This window comes from Oncorhynchus keta, chromosome 33 (genome assembly GCF_023373465.1).
Source record: "Oncorhynchus keta strain PuntledgeMale-10-30-2019 chromosome 33, Oket_V2, whole genome shotgun sequence".
Taxonomy (NCBI): domain Eukaryota; kingdom Metazoa; phylum Chordata; class Actinopteri; order Salmoniformes; family Salmonidae; genus Oncorhynchus; species Oncorhynchus keta.
Genome location: NC_068453.1, coordinates 3121882 through 3143706, shown reverse-complemented (window position 1 = coordinate 3143706; position 21825 = coordinate 3121882). Strand labels below are relative to the sequence as shown.

Below are 21825 nucleotides of genomic sequence, written 5' to 3'. Positions count from 1 at the left end.
ACATGTCAGGTGAGTATGCAGGCCATGGAAGAATTGGGACATTTTCAGCTTCCAGGAATTGTGTATAGATCCTTACGACATGGGGCCGTGGATTATCATGCTGAATTATGAGGTGATGGCGGCAGATGAATGGCACGACAATGGGCCTCAGGATCTTGTCACGGTATCTCTGTGCATTCAAATCGCCAGTTGGACATAATTCCAAATTCTCTAACATAACATTAGAGGCAGCTTATTGTGTTGGGTGACAAAACTGCACATTTTGTTGTCCCCAGCGCAAGGTGCACCTTTGTAATGATCTTTTATTTCAACTCGTGAAAAATGGGACCAACACGTTACATGTTGCGTTTATATTTTTGATCAGTGTATTTACCAAAAGAGTTATATAAGATCTATATTTTTCGTACCCGTCTTCTTACCACCACAAACCAATTGCTGGCACGAATATCGCACTCAAAAAGCTGTATAGGGCCATAAGCAAACAAGAAAATGCTCACCCAGAGGCGGCGCTTCTAGTGTACGGTTATTTTAATGCAGGAAAACTGAAATCCATCTTACCTCATTTCTTCCAGCATGTCATCTGTGCAGTAGAGATGAAAAAAACTATAGATTAATTTTACTCCACACACAGAGACGCATACAAAGCTAACTCTATCCTCCTGAATCCTGCTTACAAGCAAAACAAACAGGAGTACCAGTGATGCGCTCAATACGGAAGCGAGCCTATCAGATGAGCGAAATGCCTTCCATGCTCACTTCATGGCAACCAACACTGAACCGTGCATGAGAGCACCAGCTGTTCTGGATGACTGTGTGATCATGCTCTCTGTAGCCGATGCGAGTAAGACCTTTAAACAGGCTAACATTCATAAAACAGATTACCAGGACGTGTACTTAGAGCATGCATGCACTCTCCCTGACCCAGTCTGTAATACCTACATGTTTCAAGCAGACCACCATAGTCCCTGTGCCAAAGAATGCCAAGGTAACCTGTCTAAATGACTATTGCTACATAGCACTCACATATGTAGCCATGAAATGCTTTGAAAGGCTGGTCATGGCTCACAACACCATCATCCCAGACATCCTGGACCCACTCCCAATTCGCATACCTCCCAAGCAGATCCACAGATGACGCAATCACTAATGCACTCCACACTGCCCTTTCCCACCTGGACAAAAGGAACACCTACGCGAGAATGCTTTTCATTGACTACAGCTCAACATTCAACACCATTGTCCTCTAGCCCCCTACTGTACTCCCTGTTCATCCATGACTGTGTGGCCACACACGATTCCAACACCATCATTAAGTTTGTCCATGACACGATGGGGGTATGCATGATCACGGACGATGATGAGACAGCCTATAGGGAGGAGGTCAGAGACCTGGCAGTGGTGCCGGGACAATAACCTCTTCCTCAATGTCAGAAAGACAAAGGAGCTGATTGTGGACTTACAGGAAAGGGAGGGTTGAGCATGCCCCCATTTAGAGTTGGAGTCATTAAAACTCCACAAATTTCTTGTCAAACTATAGTTTTGGCAAGTCGGTTAGGACATCTACTTTGTGCATGACACAAGTAATTTTTCCATCGATTGTTTACAGACAGATTATTTCACTTATAATTCACTGTATTACAATTCCAGTGGGTCAGGAGTTTACATACAATAAGTTGACTGTGCATTTAAACAGCTTGGAAAATTCCAGAAAATTATGTCATGGCTTCTGATAGGCCAATTGACATAATTTGAGTCAATTGGAGGTGTACCTGTGGATATATTTCAAGGCCAACCTTCAAACTCAGTGCCTCTTTGCTTGACATCATCGTAAAATCAAAAGATATCAGCCAAGACATCAGAAAAAAAATTGTAGACCTCCACAAGTCTGGTTCATCATTGGGAGCAATTTCCAAATGCCTGAAGGTACCACATTCATCTGTACAAACAATAGTTTGCAAGTATAAACACCATAGGACCACGCAGCCGCCATACCGCTCAGGAAGGAGACGTATTCTGTCTCCTAGAGATAGATTAACGTACTTTGGTGCAAAAAGTGCAAATCAATCCCAGAACAACAGCAAAGGACCTTGCGAAGATGCTAGAGGAAACAGGTACAAAAGTATCCAAATCCACGTTTAAACGAGTCCTATATCGACATAACCTGAAAAGCCTCTCAGCAAGGAAGAAGCCACTGCTCCAAAACCGCCATAAAAAATGCCAGAATACAGTTTGCAACTGCACATGGGGACAAAGATCGTACTTTTTGAGAAATGTCCTCTCAAAAATAGAACTGTTTGGCCACAATGAACATTGTTATTTTTGGAGGAAAAAGGGGGATGCTTGCAATCCAAAGAACACCATTCCAACCATGAAGCACGGAGGTGGCAGCATCATGTTGTGGGGGTGCTTTGCTGCAGGAGGGACTGGTGCACTTCACAAAATAGATGGCATAATGAGGATAGAAAATTATGTGCATATATTGAAACAACATCTCAAGACATCAGTCAGGAAGTTAAAGCTTGGTTCCAAATGGGTCTTCTAAATCGACAATGACCCCAAGAATACTTCCAAAGTTGTGGCAAAATTGCTTAAGGACAACAAAGTCAATGTGTTGGAGTGGCCATCACAAACCCCTGACCTCAATCCTATAGAAAATGTGTGGGCAGAACTGAAAAAGCTTATGCGAGCAAGGAGGCCTACAAACCTGATTCCGTTCCACCAGCTCTGTCAGAAGGAATGGGCCAAAATTCACCCAACTTGTTGTGGGAAGCTTGTGAAAGGCTCCCCAAAACGTTTGACCCAAGTTAAACAATTTAAAAGGCAATGCTACCAAATACTAATTAAGTGCATGTAAACATCTGACCCACTGGGAATATGATGAAATAAATAAAAGCTGAAATAAATCACTCTCTACTATTATTTTGACATTTCACTTTCTTAAAATAAAGTGGTGATCCTAACTGACAGGGAATTTGTACAAGGATTAAATGTCAGGAATTGGGAAAAACTGAGTTTAAATGTATTTGGCTAAGGTGTATGTAAACTTCCGGCTTCAACTGTATCAATGATGTCGCTCTTGCTGCTGGTGATTCTCTGAACCACCTCTACGCGGACAACACCATTTTGTATACATCTGACCCTTCTTTGGACAAACAAGCTTCAACGCCATACAACACTTCTTCCGTGGCCTCCAACTGCTCTTAAATGCTAGTAAATCTAAATGTATGCTCTTCAACCGATCGCTGCCTGCACTTGCCCGCCCGCCTGACTAGCATCACTACTCTGGACGGTTCTGATTTAGAATATGTGGTCAACTACAAATACCTAGGTGTCTGCTTAAACTGTAAACTCTCCTTCCAGACTCATGTTAAACATCTCCAATCCAAAATAAAATCTAGAATCGTCTTCCTATTTCGCAACAAAGCCTCCTTCACTCATGCTGCCAAACATACCCTTGTAAAACTGACTATCCTACGATCCTTGACTTCGTCAATGTCTACGAAATTACCTCCAACACTCTTGACGTAGTCTATCACAGTGTCATCGTTTTTGTCACCAAAGCCCCATATACTACCCACCACTGCAACCTGTATGCTCTCGTTGGCTCGCCCTTGCTTCATATTTGTCGCCAAAACCACTGGCTCCAGGTCATCTATAAGTCTTTGCTTGGTAAAGCCCCGCCTTATCTGGGATCACTAGTCATCCTTGGAATACCCACCAGTAGCACACGCTCCAGCAGGTATATTTCACTGGTCATCCCCAAAGCCATCACCTCCTTTGAAAGCCCTTCCTTCCAGTTCTCTGCTGCCAATGACTGGAACGAATTGCTAAAATCACTGAAGCTGGAGTCTTAAATCTCCCTCACTAACTTTAAGCATCAGCTGTCAATGCAGCTTACCGATCACAGCACCTGTACACAGCCCATCTGTAAATAGTCCACCCAAATACCTCATCCCCATATTGTTATTAGTTTTGCTCTTTTGCACCCCTGTATCTCTACTTGCACATCATCATTTGCACATCTATCACGCCAGTGTTAATGCTAAATTGTAATTATTTCGCCATTATGCCCTATTTATTGCCTTACCTCCCTAATCTTACTACATTTGTACTTTTGTTTATCCCATGTGTCCCATGTGTTGTTGTTTTTGTCGCACTGCTTTGCTTTATCTTGGCCAGGTTGCAGTTGTAAATGAGAACTTGTTCTCAACTGGCCTATCTGGTTAAATGAAGGTGAAATAAATGTTAAAAAAAAGAAAATGTTTCAATTGTCTCAAGGCTTAAAACTCCTACTTTAACCTGTCTCCTCCCCTTCATCTACACTGATTTTAAGTGGACTTAACAAGTGACATCCTCCATGGCCTGCATGCTCACCAGAGTGCCACATATTGATCATGTTTGGGATTCTCTGGGTCGACGATTTGTACGATAGCGTGTTCCATTTCCCACCAATATTCAGCAACTTCACACAGCCATTGAAGAGGAGAAATGGGACAATATGCCACAGGCCACAATCAACAGCCTGGTCAACTCAAAGGAAATGTCACATGCATGTGGAAACTGGTGGTCACATGCCAGATACTGACCAGTGTCAAGCCCCTGGCCTAGAGAGGCAAGGTAGACTAAGGTGGGAAGGGGTGTGTTTTCTGTTAGTCAAGATTGACATGTCTATTCATTCTGGTGTTTTTACTTCGAATGTTTATGTTTTTAGTTTATTGGTTGTGTGGTGGTGAAACCTAAGTGGGGGAAAATGGCAATATGTTTGTTTTCTATGTTTTGTATTTCTATGATCTTGTCTGCAATGGTTCTCAATGAAGGAAACAGCTGATTCTAGTCCATGGTGGTCAGCAAACCATTAACCTTTGAGTAGACATGCATACATAGATATCTATGTTTATAAACACAGGGTGTTTTACAGTTGGGAAGTTAACCATTATTTTGTTCAGGGCACATAGCCCAAAGTATTTTACAGTTTGGTTGTCATGTAAAAATACTAAAGTTGGTGGATCTTTGTTTTTGTACTGGGCAGATACCATGCTGCACCTTGGTCCAGCGGACAGCGTGTATGGCACGTGTGGGCACAGCGGTTTGCTGATGTAATTTTTGAACAGATGCATGGTATCGGTTATGCATGCCCGCATTATTTCAATTGACTGATTTCCTTGTGAACTAATCAGTAAAATATTTGAAATTGTTGCAGGTGCATTTAGCCCTCCTTTTGTTTCAGTGATGATTAACACAATGTTGCAAAAATGTCAAAAGGCCTATGTATGTTTTTATGTTATCACCTTAGTCATATTGATCATGTTTGGGAAATCTGTCATACCTAGGGCTGTTGCGTTGACTATATTCAGCCACACCACAGTCATTGTCTGCAGTGGGAAAATGCCACAGGCCACAATCAACAGCCTGGTCAACTCAAAGGAGATGTCACATGCATGCAAAAACTGGTGGTCACACCAGATACTGACCAGCAAAGAGGCTTTTCCCTCCGATGTCAACAACTACAGACCAGTATCCCTTTTTTCTTTTCTCTCCAAAACTCTTGAACGTGGTTCCTCAGGGCCAGCTCTACCACTGTCTCTGATTGAATGACCCTTCTTGATCCCTTTTCAGTCACCTGTTTTTCAAGACTAGTCATTCAACTGCCCAAAGACGGTTTGTTTCTTCTTTGCATTTTGGAGGCGTCATTTTCAACCGCTAAAGCTAACAACCTCTCACCTCTGCTCTCAGTCCTTCTAGACCTATCAGGCTTCCCACCACCAACGGAACCATCAGGTGGACTCCTGGACCACCCTCTCTGGTTGGGCATCTACACATGGGAGGAGATCCTGGCAGGTCGCTTCCATCGGAACAGGTGGCAGCTGGAGAGCAATCTGTCAGCCGGACCAGAGGAACCAGCTGGTATGTGGGAACACGGCCAGGGCTCTGAGAGGCAGCCCCCTATTTTCGGGATACACCAGAGTCAGACCTGGCCAACTCCCGTCATAACCTCAGCATGGTCTCTCCTATCATTGCTATGCAGACGACACACAATTAATCTTCTCCTTTCCCCTTCTTGACCAGGTGGGATCGCATCTCTGCATGTCTGCCAGACATATCAGTGTGGAAGCTCTGGATCATCAATGCTGCCTCGGCAAGCCCTGGAGCTGCTCTCCACTCCCGCATCAGGACTGCCCGTTCCATGATCTCCCATCACCAGGCTGACAACTCCTGTCTCCTCCTCCCGGTGCTGCCAGAGAACCTCCTGTCTGAGCTGCCAGACAACCCTCCTATCCGGAGCTGCCAGAGCCGCCCTCCTGTCCGGAACAACACCCTCCTGTCCAGCTGCCAGAGTCGGTGGCCCGTTCCAGAGGTTCATGCTCTACAACATCCGCCCTCAGTACAGAGGCCCAGCCTCCACAGTCCAGAGGCGCAGCCCTAATCCAGGCACTTGTCATCTCCCGTCTGGATTACTGCAAGTCCTGTTGGCTGGGCTCCCCCTGTGCCATTAAACCCCAAGACTCATCCAGAACGCACGCAGCCCGTCTGGTGTTCAACCTTCCCTTCCCTTCACGTCACCCCGCCTCCGCACCTTTCCACTGGCTTCCATAGAAGCTTTTATCCTCTACAAGACCATGGTGTGACTACGGAGCTGTGGGAATGTCCTTTTTCATGTTTTGTATTTCTATGGCCCTTCTGGTATGGTTCTCAAACAAGGGCAGTGTCTATTGTTGTCTCATTCCACCTCTGGCCTGCCGCCTTTCCCTACCACTGAGGAAGTACAGTTCTTTGTTCAGCCCAGTCAAAACTGTTGGCTGCTCTGGCCCCCAATGGTGGAACAAACTCCTCACGACGCCAGGACAGCGGAAGTCAATCACCACCTCCGGAGACACCTGAAACCCCACTTTTTTAAGGAATACCTAGGATAGGATAAGTATTTCCTTCTCAACCCCCTAAAAGATTTAGATGCACTATTGTAAAGTGGCTGTTCCACTCAAATGTCATAAGGTGAATGTTATCACTTATCATAATTACATACCTTGTGAAATATGTCATACCTAGGGCTGTTGCGTTGACTATATTACCGCCACACCAGCAGTCATGTCTGCAGTAAAATTCCACGTGACCGTTGAGTCACGGTAATCTCCTCATATGCACTATGGACATTCATTGGTCAAAAGCAAGTTTGGGTAACCATCAGGTCCTAATGGTCTGGTACTCAGGGCTCTATTGTCCCTCCACCAGATTTGAATGGTCTGGTACTCAGGGCTCTGTTGTCCCTCCACCAGGTCCTAATGGCCTGGTACTCAGGACTCTATTGTCCATCCACCAGGTCCTAACTGTCTGGTACTCAGGGCTCTATCTCAGGGCTCAATTGAGAATAGTCTGATGGGTGAAAATATGACCACTTGAGGCGAGAACTTGCGTGTGCAGCCTGAGGCAAGGAACAGAGCGCAAGCTCTTTTTGGACATTCTCAAATCATCAGTAGCCAATAGTCGCATCATGCAACTGACATGTTTGGATTTCTAAAACATTCTAAGGTTTGTATCATTCACAACTAAATTTGCTAAATAATTCTAAATCTAGCATACAGGGCCTGTTTCAAGTCAATATAGCCACTTCATATTGCACACTCGTTTCAGAAGGCACAGGTCTACGAGTAAATGTTCTGCACGTGATAATACCAGTGTATTTATTTGTATTCTTATCTGTATAGGTGATATACAATACCAGTCGAAAGTTTGGACACACCTACTCATTCAAGGGGTTTTCTTTATTTGTACTATTTTCTGTAAAATAATAGTGAAGAAATAAAAACAATGAAATAACACATATGGAATTATGTAGTAACCAAAAAAGTGTTAAACAAATCCAAATATATTTTAGATTCTTAAAAGTAGCCACCCTTTGCCTTGAGAGCTTTGCACACACTTGGCATTCTCTCAACCAGCTTCATGAGGAATGCTTTTCCAACAGTCTTGAAGGAGTTGCCACATATGCTGAGCACTTGTTGGCCGCTTTTCCTTCACTCTGCAGTCCAACTCATCCCAAACCATCTCAATTGGGTTGAGGTTGGGTGATTGTGGAGGCCAGGTCATCTAATGCAGCACTCCATCACTCTCATTTGTGGTCAAATAGCCCTTACACAGTCTAGAGGTGTGTTTTGGGTCATTGTCCTGTTGAAAAACAAATGATAGTCCCACTAAGTGCAAACCAGATGGGATGATGTATCGCTGCACAATGCTGGTTAAGTGTGCCTTTAATTCTGAATACATCACAGACAGTGTCACCAGCAAAGCACCATCACACGTCCTCCTCACACAGCGGTTGTAACCAAAAATCTCAAATTTGGACTCATCAGACCAAAAGACAGATTTCCACCAGTCTAATGGCCATTGCTCGTGGTTCTTGGCCCAAGCAAGTCTGTTCTTCTTATTGGTGTCCTTAAGTAGTGGTTTCTTTGCAGCAATTCGACCATGAAATCCTGCTTCACACAGTCTCCTCTGAACAGTGGATTTTGAGATGTGTCTGTTACTTGAACTCTGTGAAGCATTTATTTGGGCTGCAATTTCTTCAATGAACTTATCCTCTGCAGCAGAGGTAACTCTGGGTCTTCCTTTCCTGTGATGGTCCTCATGAGAGCCAGTTTCATCATAGCGCTTGATGGTTTTTGCGACTGCACTTGAAGAAACTTTAAAAGTTCTCAACATTTTCCAGATTGACTGACCTTCATGTCTTAAAGTAATGATGGACTGTCGTTTCTCTTTGCTTATTTTAGCTGTTCTTACCATAATATGGACTTGGTATTTTACCAATTAGGGCTATCTTCTTTATACCACCCCTACCTTGTCACAACACAACTGATTGGCTCGAACGCACTAAGAAGGAAAGACATTCCACAAATTAACTTTTAACATGATGTCCCCAGTCCTCACTATTATTCTACAATGTAGAAAATAGTAAAAATAAAGAAAGACTCTGGAATGAGTTGGTCTGTCCAAACTTTTGACTGGTACTGTGAATTTGTGTTACCAACATGTATATTGATTATATAAAGCTCTGTCCTTACCTGTATAGGTGATATAAAGCTGTGTTGTTACCTACAGTGTATTTGGAAAGTATTCACACCCCTTGATCTTTTCCAAATGCAGTTATGTTACAGCTTTATTCTAAAATGGATTAAATCGTTTTTTCCCCATCATCAATGTACACATAATACACAAAATGTTTGCAAGTTTATTTAAAAAAAATGATACAACATTTACATAAGTATTAAGACTCTTTACTCAGTACTTTGTTGAAACACCCTTGGCAGCAATTACAGCCTTGAGTCTTCTTGGGTATGACCCTACAAGCTTGGCACACCTGTATTTGGGGAGTTTCTCCCATTCTTCTCTGCAGAACCTCCCAAGCTCTGTCAGGTTGGATGGGGAGCGTTGCTGCACAGCTATTTTCGGGTTCTCCAGAGATGTTCGGGCTCTGGCTCTGGCTGGGCCAGTCAAGGACATTCAGAGACTTGTCCCGAAGCCATTCCTGTGTTGTCTTGGCTGTGTGCTTAGGGTTGTCCTGTTGGAAGGTGAACCTTTGTCCCAATCAGAGGTCCTGAGTGCTCTGGAGCAGGTTTTCATCAAGGATCTCTCTGTACTTTGCTCCGTTCATCTTTCCGTCAACCTGACTAGTCACTCAGTCAGTCCCTGCTGCTGAAAAACGCCACCACCATGTTTCACTGTAGGGATGGTAACAGGTTTCCTCCAGAGTTGAGGCTTGGCATTCAGGCCAAAGAGTTCAATCTTGGTTTTATCAGACCAGAGAACCTTGTTTCTTATTGTCAGAGAGTCTTTAGGTGACTTTTGGCAAACTCCAAGTGGGCTGTCATGTGACTTTTACTGACGAGTGGTATGGTGGTTAATTTCTGGATTATCAAATGAGGAGAGAAACTTATCACACAAGTCAGCGTTATACCCAAACTGAATCTTTATTAGCGAGAGCTTTGCAATAGCGGTGGCTGGTTGACGAATCAACCTCAGATGATCCATTGAGAGCCACCACACAAAGGCTACTGAGATCTTTTATAACAAAGATCCACCCCCTAGTCTACATAACAAACCACAGATGTTTAGAACGTGTCACAAGGTGAGACTTTTTAAATGAGAAAGGAGCATCCCGTAGCCAGATAGCCTTCGCTATAAATTATTGTTCAGTTTGGCCCCTAAAACGAGGTTCCGATCTCATTCCTGGTACTGAGGTTGATTCGTCAACCAGCACAAAAATACAAAAATACCAACTCATCCAATGGCATAAATCAATTGTCAACTCCAGATACTCCCATCTCAAGTAAAACCCCTTCTTGACCACACTCCTCGACAAGCTCACCGAGGGGAGTGAGCCTCTAGGTCAAACACTATCCCAGGATAAGTGCAACATCAGAGATGACATACAATGGTTCCAGACACTACCACACACATCCCCCAATGCCAAAGGAGGGAGTGACTGGACAGACATTGTGGAGACAAGTAATAGGTTTCCCATGAATCGCGCCATCCCTTCACATGGGTAAAGACATGGGTATAGGTAAAGACACATTCACATATGAAGACAATGTTCCCCCCTGTCCTCTTCCCTTTCTGATATTCTGCATATCACCAGGGACATGTGAAAGACAAACCTGACCTCTCCCCTCTCTGGGCCCCAGGTGACTGAAGAAGTGCAACTGCCAACACCAGAGTTTGAAAGGATCCATTCTAATAACAAGTATATCACATGAGCATATTATGCAGATAAGACATCTTAATTATCTATGTTACCCAACTAATTCTGATTCTTCCACCACAGTGGATTCCATTTGGACACTCTACCATAGAGACCTGATTGGTGGAGTGCTGCAGAGATGGTTGTCCTTCTGGAAGTTTCTCTCATCTCCACAGAGGAACTCTGGAGCTCTGTCAGAGTGACCAACGGGTTCTTGGTCACCTCCCTGACCAAGGCCCTTCTCCCCTGATTGCTCAGTTTGGCCGGGTGGCCAGCACTAGGAAGAGTCTTGTTGGTTCAAAACTTCTTCCATGAAAGAATGATGGAGGCCACTGTGTTCTTGGGGACCTTCACTACTGCAGAAATGTTTTGGTACCCTTCCCCAGATCTGTGCCTCGATTACAATCCTGTCTCGGAGCACTATGGACAATTCCTTCTACCTTATGGCTTGGATTTTGCTCTGACATGCACTGTCAACTGTGGGACCTTATATAGACAGGTGTGTGTGCCTTTCCAAATCATGTCCAATACATTGAATTTACCACAGGTAAATGGCAACAGGATGCACCTGAGCTTAATTTTGAGTCTCATAACAAAGAGTCTGAATACTTATTGTTGAGTTTACATACACCGTAGTCAAATACATTTAAACTCAGTTCTACACAATTACAGATATTTAATGCTAGTAAAAATTCCCTGTCTTAGGTCAGTTAGGATCACCACTTTATTTTAAGAATGTGAAATGTCAGAATAATAGTAGAGGGAATTATTTATTTCAGCTTTTATTTATTTATTCACATTCCCAGTGGATCAGAAGTTTACATATACTAATTGAGTGTTTGGTAGCATTGCCTTTAAATAGTTTAACTTGGGTCAAACGTTTTGGGTAGCCTTCCACAAGCTTCCCACAACTTTGGAAGTATGCTTGGGGTCATTGTCCATTTGGAAAACCCATTTTCAACCAAGCTTTATTAACTTCCTGACTGATGTTTTGAGATGTTGCTTCAATATATCTACATGATTTTCCATCCTCATTATGCCATCTATTTTGTGAAGAGCACCAGTCCCTCCTGCAGCAAAGCACCCCCATGACATGATGCTGCCACCCCCGTGCTTCACGGTTGGGATGGTGTTCTTCGGCTTGCAAGCCCCGCCCCCCCCTTTGTCCTCCAAACATAACGATGGTAATTATGGCCAAACAGTTCTATTTTTGTTTTATCAGACCAGAGGACATTTCTCCAAAAAGTACAATCTTTGTCCCCATGTGCAGTGGCATACCGTAGTCTGGCTTTTTTATGGCAGTTTTTGAGCAGGAGCTTCTTTCTTGCTGAGCTGCCTTTCAGGTTATGTCGATATAGGACTCGTTTTACTGTGGATATAGATACTTTTGTTTCTGTTTCCTCCAGCATCTTCACAAGGTCCTTTGCTGCTGTTCTGGGATTGATTTGCACTTTTTGCGCTAAAGTACATTTATCTTTAGGAGACAGAACGTGTATCTTTCCTGAGCGGTATGACGGCTGCATGGTCCTATGGTGTTTATACTTTCGTACTATTGTTTGTACAGCTGAATGTGGTACCTTCAGGAGTTTGGAAATTGCACCCAAGGATGAACCAAACTTGTGGAGGTCTACAGTTTTTTTCTTTTGATTTTCCCATGTTGTCAAGCAAAGAGGCACTGAATTTGAAGGTAGGCCTTGAAATACATCCACAGATATACCTCCAATTGAGTAAAATTATGTACATTAGCCTATCAGAAGCTCCTAAAGCCGTGACATAATTTTCTGGAATTTTCCAAGCTGCTTAAAGGCACAGTCAACTTAGTGTATGTAAACTTCTGACCCACTGGAATTGTGATACAGTGAATAAGTGAAAAGGTCTGTCTGTACAAAATTGTTGGGAAAATTACTTGTGTCATACACAAAGTAGATGTCCTAGCCGACTTGCCAAAACTATAGTTTGACAAGAAATTTGTGGAGTGGTTGAAAAATTAGTTTTATGGCCTCCAACCTAAGTGTATGTAAACTTCCTACTTCGACTCTATGTGAGTCAAGTATTTAAAAAAATACAAAATAAAAATTGCAAATATTAAAAATAAAATAAAAAGTTTTCGCTATGTCATTATGGGGTATTGAGTAGATTGATGACATTTTTTTATTTAATCAATTTTAGAAAAGGGCTGTAACTTAACAAAATGTGGAAAAAGTCAGGGGTCTGAATACTTTCCGAATGCAAGGTAAGTCGCCCTGTATTAGAGTTTCTGCTAAATGACTCAAATGTAAATTTATATAAAGCATAAACCTGAGCTGTTACCTATATATGTTGTATAAAGCTTTGTGACCTGTAATAGGTGATACAACGTTGTGTTGTTACCTGTCCCGCAGGTGATGGCATCAGACGACCACCGCTTCCTGTCCAGCTCTCTGTACAGCACAGGTGTTCTGGTGGCCTGGGACCCTTCCCCCTTCTCTGCTGACCTCAGCCAGGTATGACTTGGGGAGAGTAAATACCAGTAGTGATCATTAGAGGCCAGTAAATACTGCTCAAGACCAATAAAAACTTTTCAAAACCAGTAAAGATTGAGTGTTAAGACCAGTCAAGACTAGTCAAGAACAATCAAGACCAGTAAAGATCATTAACCCCCTAGAGTTGATGTCCAAGCCCCCGCGGAAATCTATTTAGCTTAATAAAAACATCCCCGTCAAAATCCGTCTGTTTAAGCAACAAAAATGTGTTGTTTTGCAACGACTCAATCCACAGCATCCACCGATGTCGGCCTTTCGATCATAGAGTCATCTCTCAGTGGTGTAAAGTACTTAAGTAAAAAATTCTTTAAAGCACTAGTTAAGTAGTTTCTAGGGGTATTTGTACTTTACTATTTATATTTTAGAACATTTTTACTACACTACATTCCTAAAGAAAATAATGTACCTTTAACTCCATACATTTACTCTGACACCCAAAAGTTCTCGTTACATTTCGAATGCTTAGCAGGACAGGAAAATTGTCCAATTCACTTACATCCCTGGTCATCTCTACTGCCTCTGATCTGGCGAACTCACTTAACAGAAATGCTTGGTTTATAAATTGTGACCGACCGGCTCAAATCAGTCTTATGTAACAGAATTTGAAATGGTATTATTTACTTTGGATTAAGTAGAGACGCAGAGCTACAAAATGGTATAACATACACTGCATTTGAGAAACAATGGGAAAGTCATTTTTCTTTGAAAGTTGATAAACTTGTGAACTCAATTTTGAGAAAATGGCCTTTGAATGTTTTGGTACTACTACTGGAGAGCCCTTCTTTAACTACACTCATTCAGCACCGTTCACACCCTCTGAAGCTTTAGCCCCACACAACTCTTTGAGGGTTGATCCGAGCGTTCTGTACTAACAACAGCAATCAAGCACCCCTGTAAAGTTCTTTATTATACACAGATTCAAACAAATGTGTATTTATACACAGTTGATAACACAATTGATAACAAATATGTATTTATATGGACCCTGATGTAACGTTCATTGTTAATTTGTTTATTTTTCATGGCAGATTTATCCATAAAATGATGTGGGCAGAGAACAAACCCCTCTTCACATTCTTTAAGATAGAATTTAAATATTATTTTGAAATGATCAGTAAGTGTAAAAACAAAAAAGCAATACATTCCAGAGAACGTTTTGACAAATTGAAAATACATCTCGATATGTAATACCTCTGTCTGTTAATTTTATGTACTCTTGTTTGCATATTCCTGTTTTTGTTTTGTTCATAATAATATTAACTTCTCATGGGCAGGTGGGACGGTATTATAAATATTTAACTTCTATAAAATCAATAGTGTAATACATCAAAATAAAGCTTCACTTCTTGTTAAGCCAGCCGCTGTGTCAGATTTCAAAAAGGCTTTACGGCGAAAGCAAACCATGTGATTATCTGAGGACAGCGCCCCGCATACAAACGCATGAAAAACATATATTTCAACCAGGCAGGTGCGACACGAAAGTCAGAAATAGCGATATAAAAAATGCCTTACCTTTGATGATCTTCTTCTGGTTGCACTCCAAAAGGTCCCTGTTACCCTATTAATGGTCCTTTTGTTTGATAATGTTCTTCTTTATATCCATAAACACTCAGTTTAGCTGGCGCACTTCAGTCAATAATCCACCCATAGCCAAGTCCTCCCAGATTGCAGTTCCAGGCTGGTTTTTGGAAAAATAAGCCAGAAACTGTTATTTTTCTAGGTGGCTCCCAATTTGGCGCCCCCCTAGCAATTAAACAATGGAGTGATAGATGTGCAGAAGCGGAATGTGCAAGTAAAGATACTGAGGTGCAAAGGAGCAAAAAATAAATAACAATATGGGGATAAGGTAGTTGGATGGGCTATGTACAGGTGCAATGATCTGTGAGCTGCTCTGACAGCTGGTGCTTAAAGTTAGTGAGGGAGATATGTGTCTCCAGCTTCATTGATTCTTGCAATTCGTTCCAGTCATTGGCAGGAGAGAAATGGAAGGGAAGAAGGCCAAAGGAGTAATTGGCTTTGGGGCTGATCAGTGAAATATACCTGCTGGAGCGCGTGCTACGGGTGGGTGCTGCTATGGTGACCAGTGAGCTGAGATAAGGTGGGCTTTACCTAGCAAATACTTAAAGATGACCTGGAGCCAGTAGGTTTGGCAACGAATATGAAGGGAGGGCCAGCCAACGAGAACATACAGGTCGCTGTGGTGGATAGTATATGGGGCTTTGGTGACAAAACAGATGGCACTGTGATACACTGCATCCAATTTGCTGAGTAGAGTGTTGGAGGCTATTTTGTAAATGACATTGCCAAAGTCAAGGATCGTTAGGACAGTCAGTTTTACGAGGGTATTCTTGGCAGCATGGCAGAATGGTGTCATCTGTGTGTATCAGAGAATCAGATAATCAACAGCAGCAAGAGCAACATCATTGATGTATACAGAGAAAAGATTCGGCCCATGAATTTAACTCTGTGGCACCCCCATAGAGACTGCCAGAGCGGAGAAAGTATGGTGGGATTCAAAATGTTCGGTGATCTGTTAATTAACTTGGCTTTTGAAGACCTTAGAAAGGCAGGGTAGGATAGATATAGTTCTGTAACAGTTTGTCTAGAGTGTCTCCCCCTTTGAAGAAGGGGATGACCGTGGCAGCTTTCCAATCTTTGGGGATCTCAGACGATACGAAAGAGAGGTTGAACAGGCTAGTAATAGGGGTTGTAACAATTGCGTCAGATAATTTTAGAAAAAGAGTGTCCAGATTGTCTAGCCCAGCTTATTTGTAAGGGTCCAGATTTTGCAGCTCTTTCAGAACATCAGCTATCTGGATTTGGGTGAAGAACAAGAAATGGGAGAGGCTTGGGCAGGTTGCTGTGGGGAGTGCAGGGCTTTTGACCGGGGTAGGGGTAGCCAGGTGAAAAGTATGGCCAGCCATAGAAAAATGCTTATTGAATTTCTCAATTATTGAGGATTTATCGGTGGTGACAGTGTTTCCTAGCCTGAGTACAGTGGGCAGCTGGGGAGAGGGGTTCTTATTCTACATGGATTTTACAGTGTCCTGGAACTTTTTGGAGTTTGTGCTACAGGATGCAAATTTCTGTTTGAAAAAGCTAGCCTTTGCTTTCCTAACTGCCTGTGTATATTGGTTCCTAACTTCCCTGAAAAGTTGCATATCTCGGGGGCTATTCGATGCTAATGCAGTACGCCACAGGATGTTTTTGTGCTGGTCAAGGGCAGTCAGGTCTGGAGTGAACCAAGGGCCCTATATCTGTTCCTGGTTCTACATTTTTTGAATGGGGCATGTTTATTTAAGATGGTGAGGAAAGCACTTTTAAAGAATAACCAGGCATCCTCTACTGACGGAATGAGGTCAATATTCTTCCAGGATACCCGGGCCAGGTCGATTAGAATGGCCTACCCGCTGAATGTTTTTAGGGAGCGTTTGACAGTGATGAGGGGTGGTCGTTTGACCTCAGACCCATTACGGACGCAGGCAATGAGGAAGTGATCACTGAGATCCTGGTTGAAGACAACAGAGGTGTATTTAGAGGGCAGGTTGGTCAGGATGATATCTATGAGGGTGCCCGTGTTTATGGCTTTGGGGTTGTACCTGGTAGGTTCATTGATCATTTGTGTGAGATTGAGGGAATCTAGCTTAGATGTTACGACAGCCGGAGTGTTAAGCATGTCCCAGTTTAGGTCACCTAACAGTACGAGCTCTGAAGATAGATAGGGAGCAATCAATTCACATATGGTGTCCAGGGCACAGCTGGGGGCTGAAGGTGGTCTATAAGAAGCGGCAACAGTGATAGACTTGTTTCTGGAAAGGTGGATTTTTAAAAAGTAGAAGCTAGAATTGTTTGGGCACAGACCTGGATAGTATGACAGAACTCTGCAGGCTATCTCTGCAGTAGATTGCAACTCCGCCTCCTTTGGCAGTTCTATCTTGTCGAAAAATGTTATGTTCTAGTTAGGAATGTACATTTCTGAATTTTTGGTGGCCTACTTAAGCCAGGATTCAGACACGGCTAGGACATCCGGGTTGGCAGAGTGTGCTAAAGCAGTGAATAAAACAAACTTAGGGAGGAGGTTACAGAAGTCAAAAAATGAGAGCGCCTGGGCAATGGGAGTGGAGCTAGACGCTGCAGGGCCTGGATAAACCTCTACATCCCCAGAGGAACAGAGGAGGAGTAGACGATTAGAGAGGCTTTGTCCCTAGAGACACTATTTAAACCAGGTAAAGTCACCACATGTGTGGGAGGTGGAACAAAAGGGCTAGCGAAGTCATATTGATCAGGGATGGAGGCTCTACACTGAAATAAGACAATAATCACTAACCAGAACAGCAATGGACAAGCCATATTGACATTAGGGAGAGGCATGCATAGCCGAGTAATCATAGGGTCCAGTGAGTAGCTAGGCGAGCTGGAGACACGGCGATTCAGACAGCTAACTGGCCGGGGCTAGCAGGCGAGCAGAAGAGCCTTAGGGGGATATTGCGACGTAAGAGCCTGTGGAAATTCCCTCCGGCGGATTACATCGGCAGACCAGTCGTGATGAATCGGCAGGGCTTCATGTTGGCAGTAAAAGGGGTCCAGGCCAATTGGCAAAATAGCTAGCTGGGAGATGGGCCTAGCACGAGGCTAGCTCCAGGCTAACTGGTGCTTTCTTCGGGACAGAGACGTTAGCCAGGAGTAGCCACTCGCATAGCAGCTAGCTAGCTGCAATGATCAGGTGAAAAGGTTCAGAGCTTGAGGTAGGAATCCGGAGATGTGGAAATTTGGTGGAGAAAAAGCAGTCCGGTGTACTCTGGGTTGAATCGCTCTGTGCAGACTGGCAGGAGTTGATCGGGCTAAGGTTAGCTGATGACTGCTAGCAGTGGCTCACTGACAACTAGCTAATAGCTAGTTAGCTGGCTAGCGTCTGTTGGGGGTTCCAGTTTTAAAGTATAGAAAATAGCAAGCAAAGGATCCAAAGGCCTTTTTGTGTTTATCGTTGACACTGATAAAAGACTGGCATATTCCTTCATGGTCCAGTCTGTCCAGTTTCTCCTGGTGCACATGACACATGGCCACATTATTTGGCCTTGTTTGACTCATTGATGATCTAAGCCATGTCTTAAGCCTCCTCAGAGCACTAAAACTCCTCTCACGACCCCTAAGCCTTACTAAAGCTTCCACCTGCCTAAAGAGACCATCTTACCTCTGGCACCATTTCCCCAATAATGCTATCAACATCTGAGCTCATTTTATATGTGTAATTAGCCCCAAATATGGCCAGCTGCACCTGCAGTAGTCTTGAATTTTCAATCTGCTGCAGCTTTTGGAATCCAGCTTGACCAAATCTCTCTTTGAATTGAGTATTCACGGTCCAAGGTGGTCCACGGTCCACGGTCCAAGGTGTCCAAGGTGTTGTAGAATTGGGCTCTGTACAAAGACTGGGCATCTGGATGGATATGGGCAGCAGCCTGACCAGTGTAACGCTTTGTAGATTTGCGGATATGAGGCATCTGAATAAGTTGTAGGTCCAACTTTATTGCTATAGCAGTTGCTTTTGCGAACAAGACATCAATGTGCTCCTCCATCCGCTTGTCCTGCATGCTTGTTTTGACATGGTCCATAGCCTCCAACATGCCTGAAACAGTCTGTTTCCTAAGCTGCAGGGAGGTGTTCAGGCACTCCAAATCCCCCATCAGTTCTTCAGTCATTATAAGGCCAAGCACAGTGTCCCCTTTTAGAAATGTTCCATGAAGATCATTAGCCTTAGTTGAAGTATCAGATGAGCTGCATGATGCTATTTCTTCAAGGACTGTCAGCACTGACTCCTATTGGCTGAGACCTGAACGGATGGCAGGGGTGCGAACAGTCCACCTGGTGGGACAAAGGTTTGCACGAGGTGAAACCATGTGGACCACAGTGATAATATGTAGCCAGTGGTTGTTCTTTCCTTAAAATGGCTTACACCCCCTGCAATCGTCGAGCCATGTTTGTACCACCGTCATCGTTTGGTTGTAGATCTGCATCTACAAAGCGCAAACATATTGACTCCTGATCAACTCCTGATATATCCTAGGTGCATTTAAAAATATTGACTCCTGATCAACTCCTGATATATACTGGGTGCATTCAAACATATTGCCTCCTGATCAACTCCTGATATATACTGGGTGCATTCAAACATATTGACTCCTGATCAACTCCTGATATATACTGGGTGCATTCAAACATATTGACTCCTGATCAACTCCTGATATATCCTAGGTGCATTTAAACATATTGACTCCTGATCAACTCCTGATATATCATTGGTTCCATCAAACATATTGACTCCTGATCAACTCCTGATATATCCTAGGTGCATTTAAACATATTGACTCCTGATCAACTCCTGATATATCCTAGGTGCATTTAAACATATTGACTCCTGATCAACTCCTGATATATCATTGGTTCCATCAAACATATTGACTCCTGATCAACTCCTGATATATCCTAGGTGCATTTAAACATATTGACTCCTGATCAACTCCTGATATATCCTAGGTGCATTTAAACATATTGACTCCTGATCAACTCCTGATATATCCTAGGTGCATTTAAACATATTGACTCCTGATCAACTCCTGATATATCCTAGGTGAATTTAAACATGTTGACTCCTCATCAACTCCTGATATATCCTAGGTGCATTTAAACATATTGACTCCTGATCAACTCCTGATATATCCTAGGTGCATTTAAACATATTGACTCCTGATCAACTCCTGATATATCCTAGGTGCATTTAAACATATTGACTCCTGATCAACTCCTGATATATCCTAGGTGCATTTAAACATATTGACTCCTGATCAACTCCTGATATATCATTGGTTCCATCAAACATATTGACTCCTGATCAACTCCTGATATATCATTGGTGCCATCAAACATATTGACTCCTGATCAACTCCTGATATATCCTAGGTGCATTTAAACATATTGACTCCTGATCAACTCCTGATATATCCTAGGTGAATTTAAACATGTTGACTCCTCATCAACTCCTGATATATCCTAGGTGCATTTAAACATATTGACTCCTGATCAACTCCTGATATATCCTAGGTGCATTTAAACATATTGACTCCTCATCAACTCCTGATATATCCTGGGTGCCATCAAACATATTGACTCCTGATCAACTCCTGATATATCCTAGGTGCATTTAAACATATTGACTCCTGATCAACTCCTGATATATCCTGGGTGCCATCAATGCCAAGTGTGAACTGGACCACTGGCATTGATGTTATTTCTGACAATTTATTTGACGATTGTAATGCCCACCAGCTTCAATTATTTTTTTGCATTTGGGGACTGGTGAAATCAAAGTGACATTTCAGCCAGGTGGTCAGCTCTGCATCATCCTCTGCCTCGTGCTTTAGAAGCTGGTTGAAATTCCCACTCTCCTTATCAATGCCTCGAAAATCCTGACCTTGCCGCACCAAGCACTTCACACCTCCAGACAATTTTCATAAGATTTATCTTCGCTCGTTGCTGCTGTTTTTCAAGCTCGTGTGAAAGTTGTAATTAACAGGCTTTGGCTCCTGAATCCGAGTCATCATAGCTAATTTGTGACACTAATTTGGCTGTCTTTATGCGCACTAAATTTCTCCAGTGCCTTCTTCCAATTTTGAAAGCCAGTCTTGACAAAAGGTGAACTTGGACTTTTGTGTTACAAAGTATTTAGCACCATAGAAACAGAGGACCCCCTTTAAGGAGGGGCTGTAATGGAGCCAAGTATAATCTTTAAAACATTTCTCCTGAAAATAGAGTGTCCTATTTGATCGGGTTTGAGTAGGTATGACATTCACATTTGGCCGATCATCTTCGCATGACTGTCTGCTCTCTCTCTCTCTCTTTCTCTCTCTGAATGTCATTGTCTCAAAGTCACTCTCCCTGCTTGATTGTATTATCTGAAATGCACATGAGAAGCCATACTTAGAGGAATATCACAGATTAAATTAACTTCAGGATTAGACTGTTGTGATGTCATTATTCGGTCTTAACCATCAATATTTGCTCCTTCTCTCACTCACCTCCATGTCACCTGCTGCACATTGAGTCCACTCTGCACGTTGATGCTTTTATTCCTGAGGCGGCCGCGGTGCTTGCGGAAGTGTCTGAAGGACAAGAGAAGTTCATCTTGGCAACAGTATCCCATGACTCCAAGGAGGAGGGAAGTTGCTCACACACAGAAACTGCTGGCTCAAAATCATGAAAAGAATAGTCATTCAGGTTTGCTGATTGAATGTGAATATCTGCTTGAGTCAGATTCTGCACCGAGATGTGTCGAAACGTCTTTTTCTCCAGGGGTCCTTTCAACAGATACTCCTTGTGGATGACTGTGTTGCAGCCAGCGTTAGGAGAAGACAGTGTGGTCGGTGGCGACGGCGCTGTTGCCTGTGACCACAATTGGTTGTTTTTCCAATCCATCAGTGGGACGAAACGGTCCATCAAGTCTGCGCAAAGTAGCAGATATTCAGTTTCGAGGCTGCTAACATACACAGGGTGAACAAGCGATACGTTCTGGGAGTGTAG

At 43.1% G+C, this 21825-nt stretch overlaps 1 protein-coding gene across 4 annotated transcripts in view; it reads left to right on the top strand.

Annotated features, from left to right (window-relative positions):
- st6gal1 (ST6 beta-galactosamide alpha-2,6-sialyltranferase 1) overlaps positions 1–21825 on the top strand; it is a 128088-nt gene that overhangs the window by 78045 nt on the left and 28218 nt on the right. For all 4 annotated transcript variants that reach the window (XM_035748376.2, XM_035748377.2, XM_035748375.2 and 1 more), the window contains one exon: positions 13114–13215. In XM_035748376.2, the coding sequence (XP_035604269.1) occupies positions 13114–13215 (102 nt within the window). The remainder of the gene's footprint in view (positions 1–13113; positions 13216–21825) is intronic.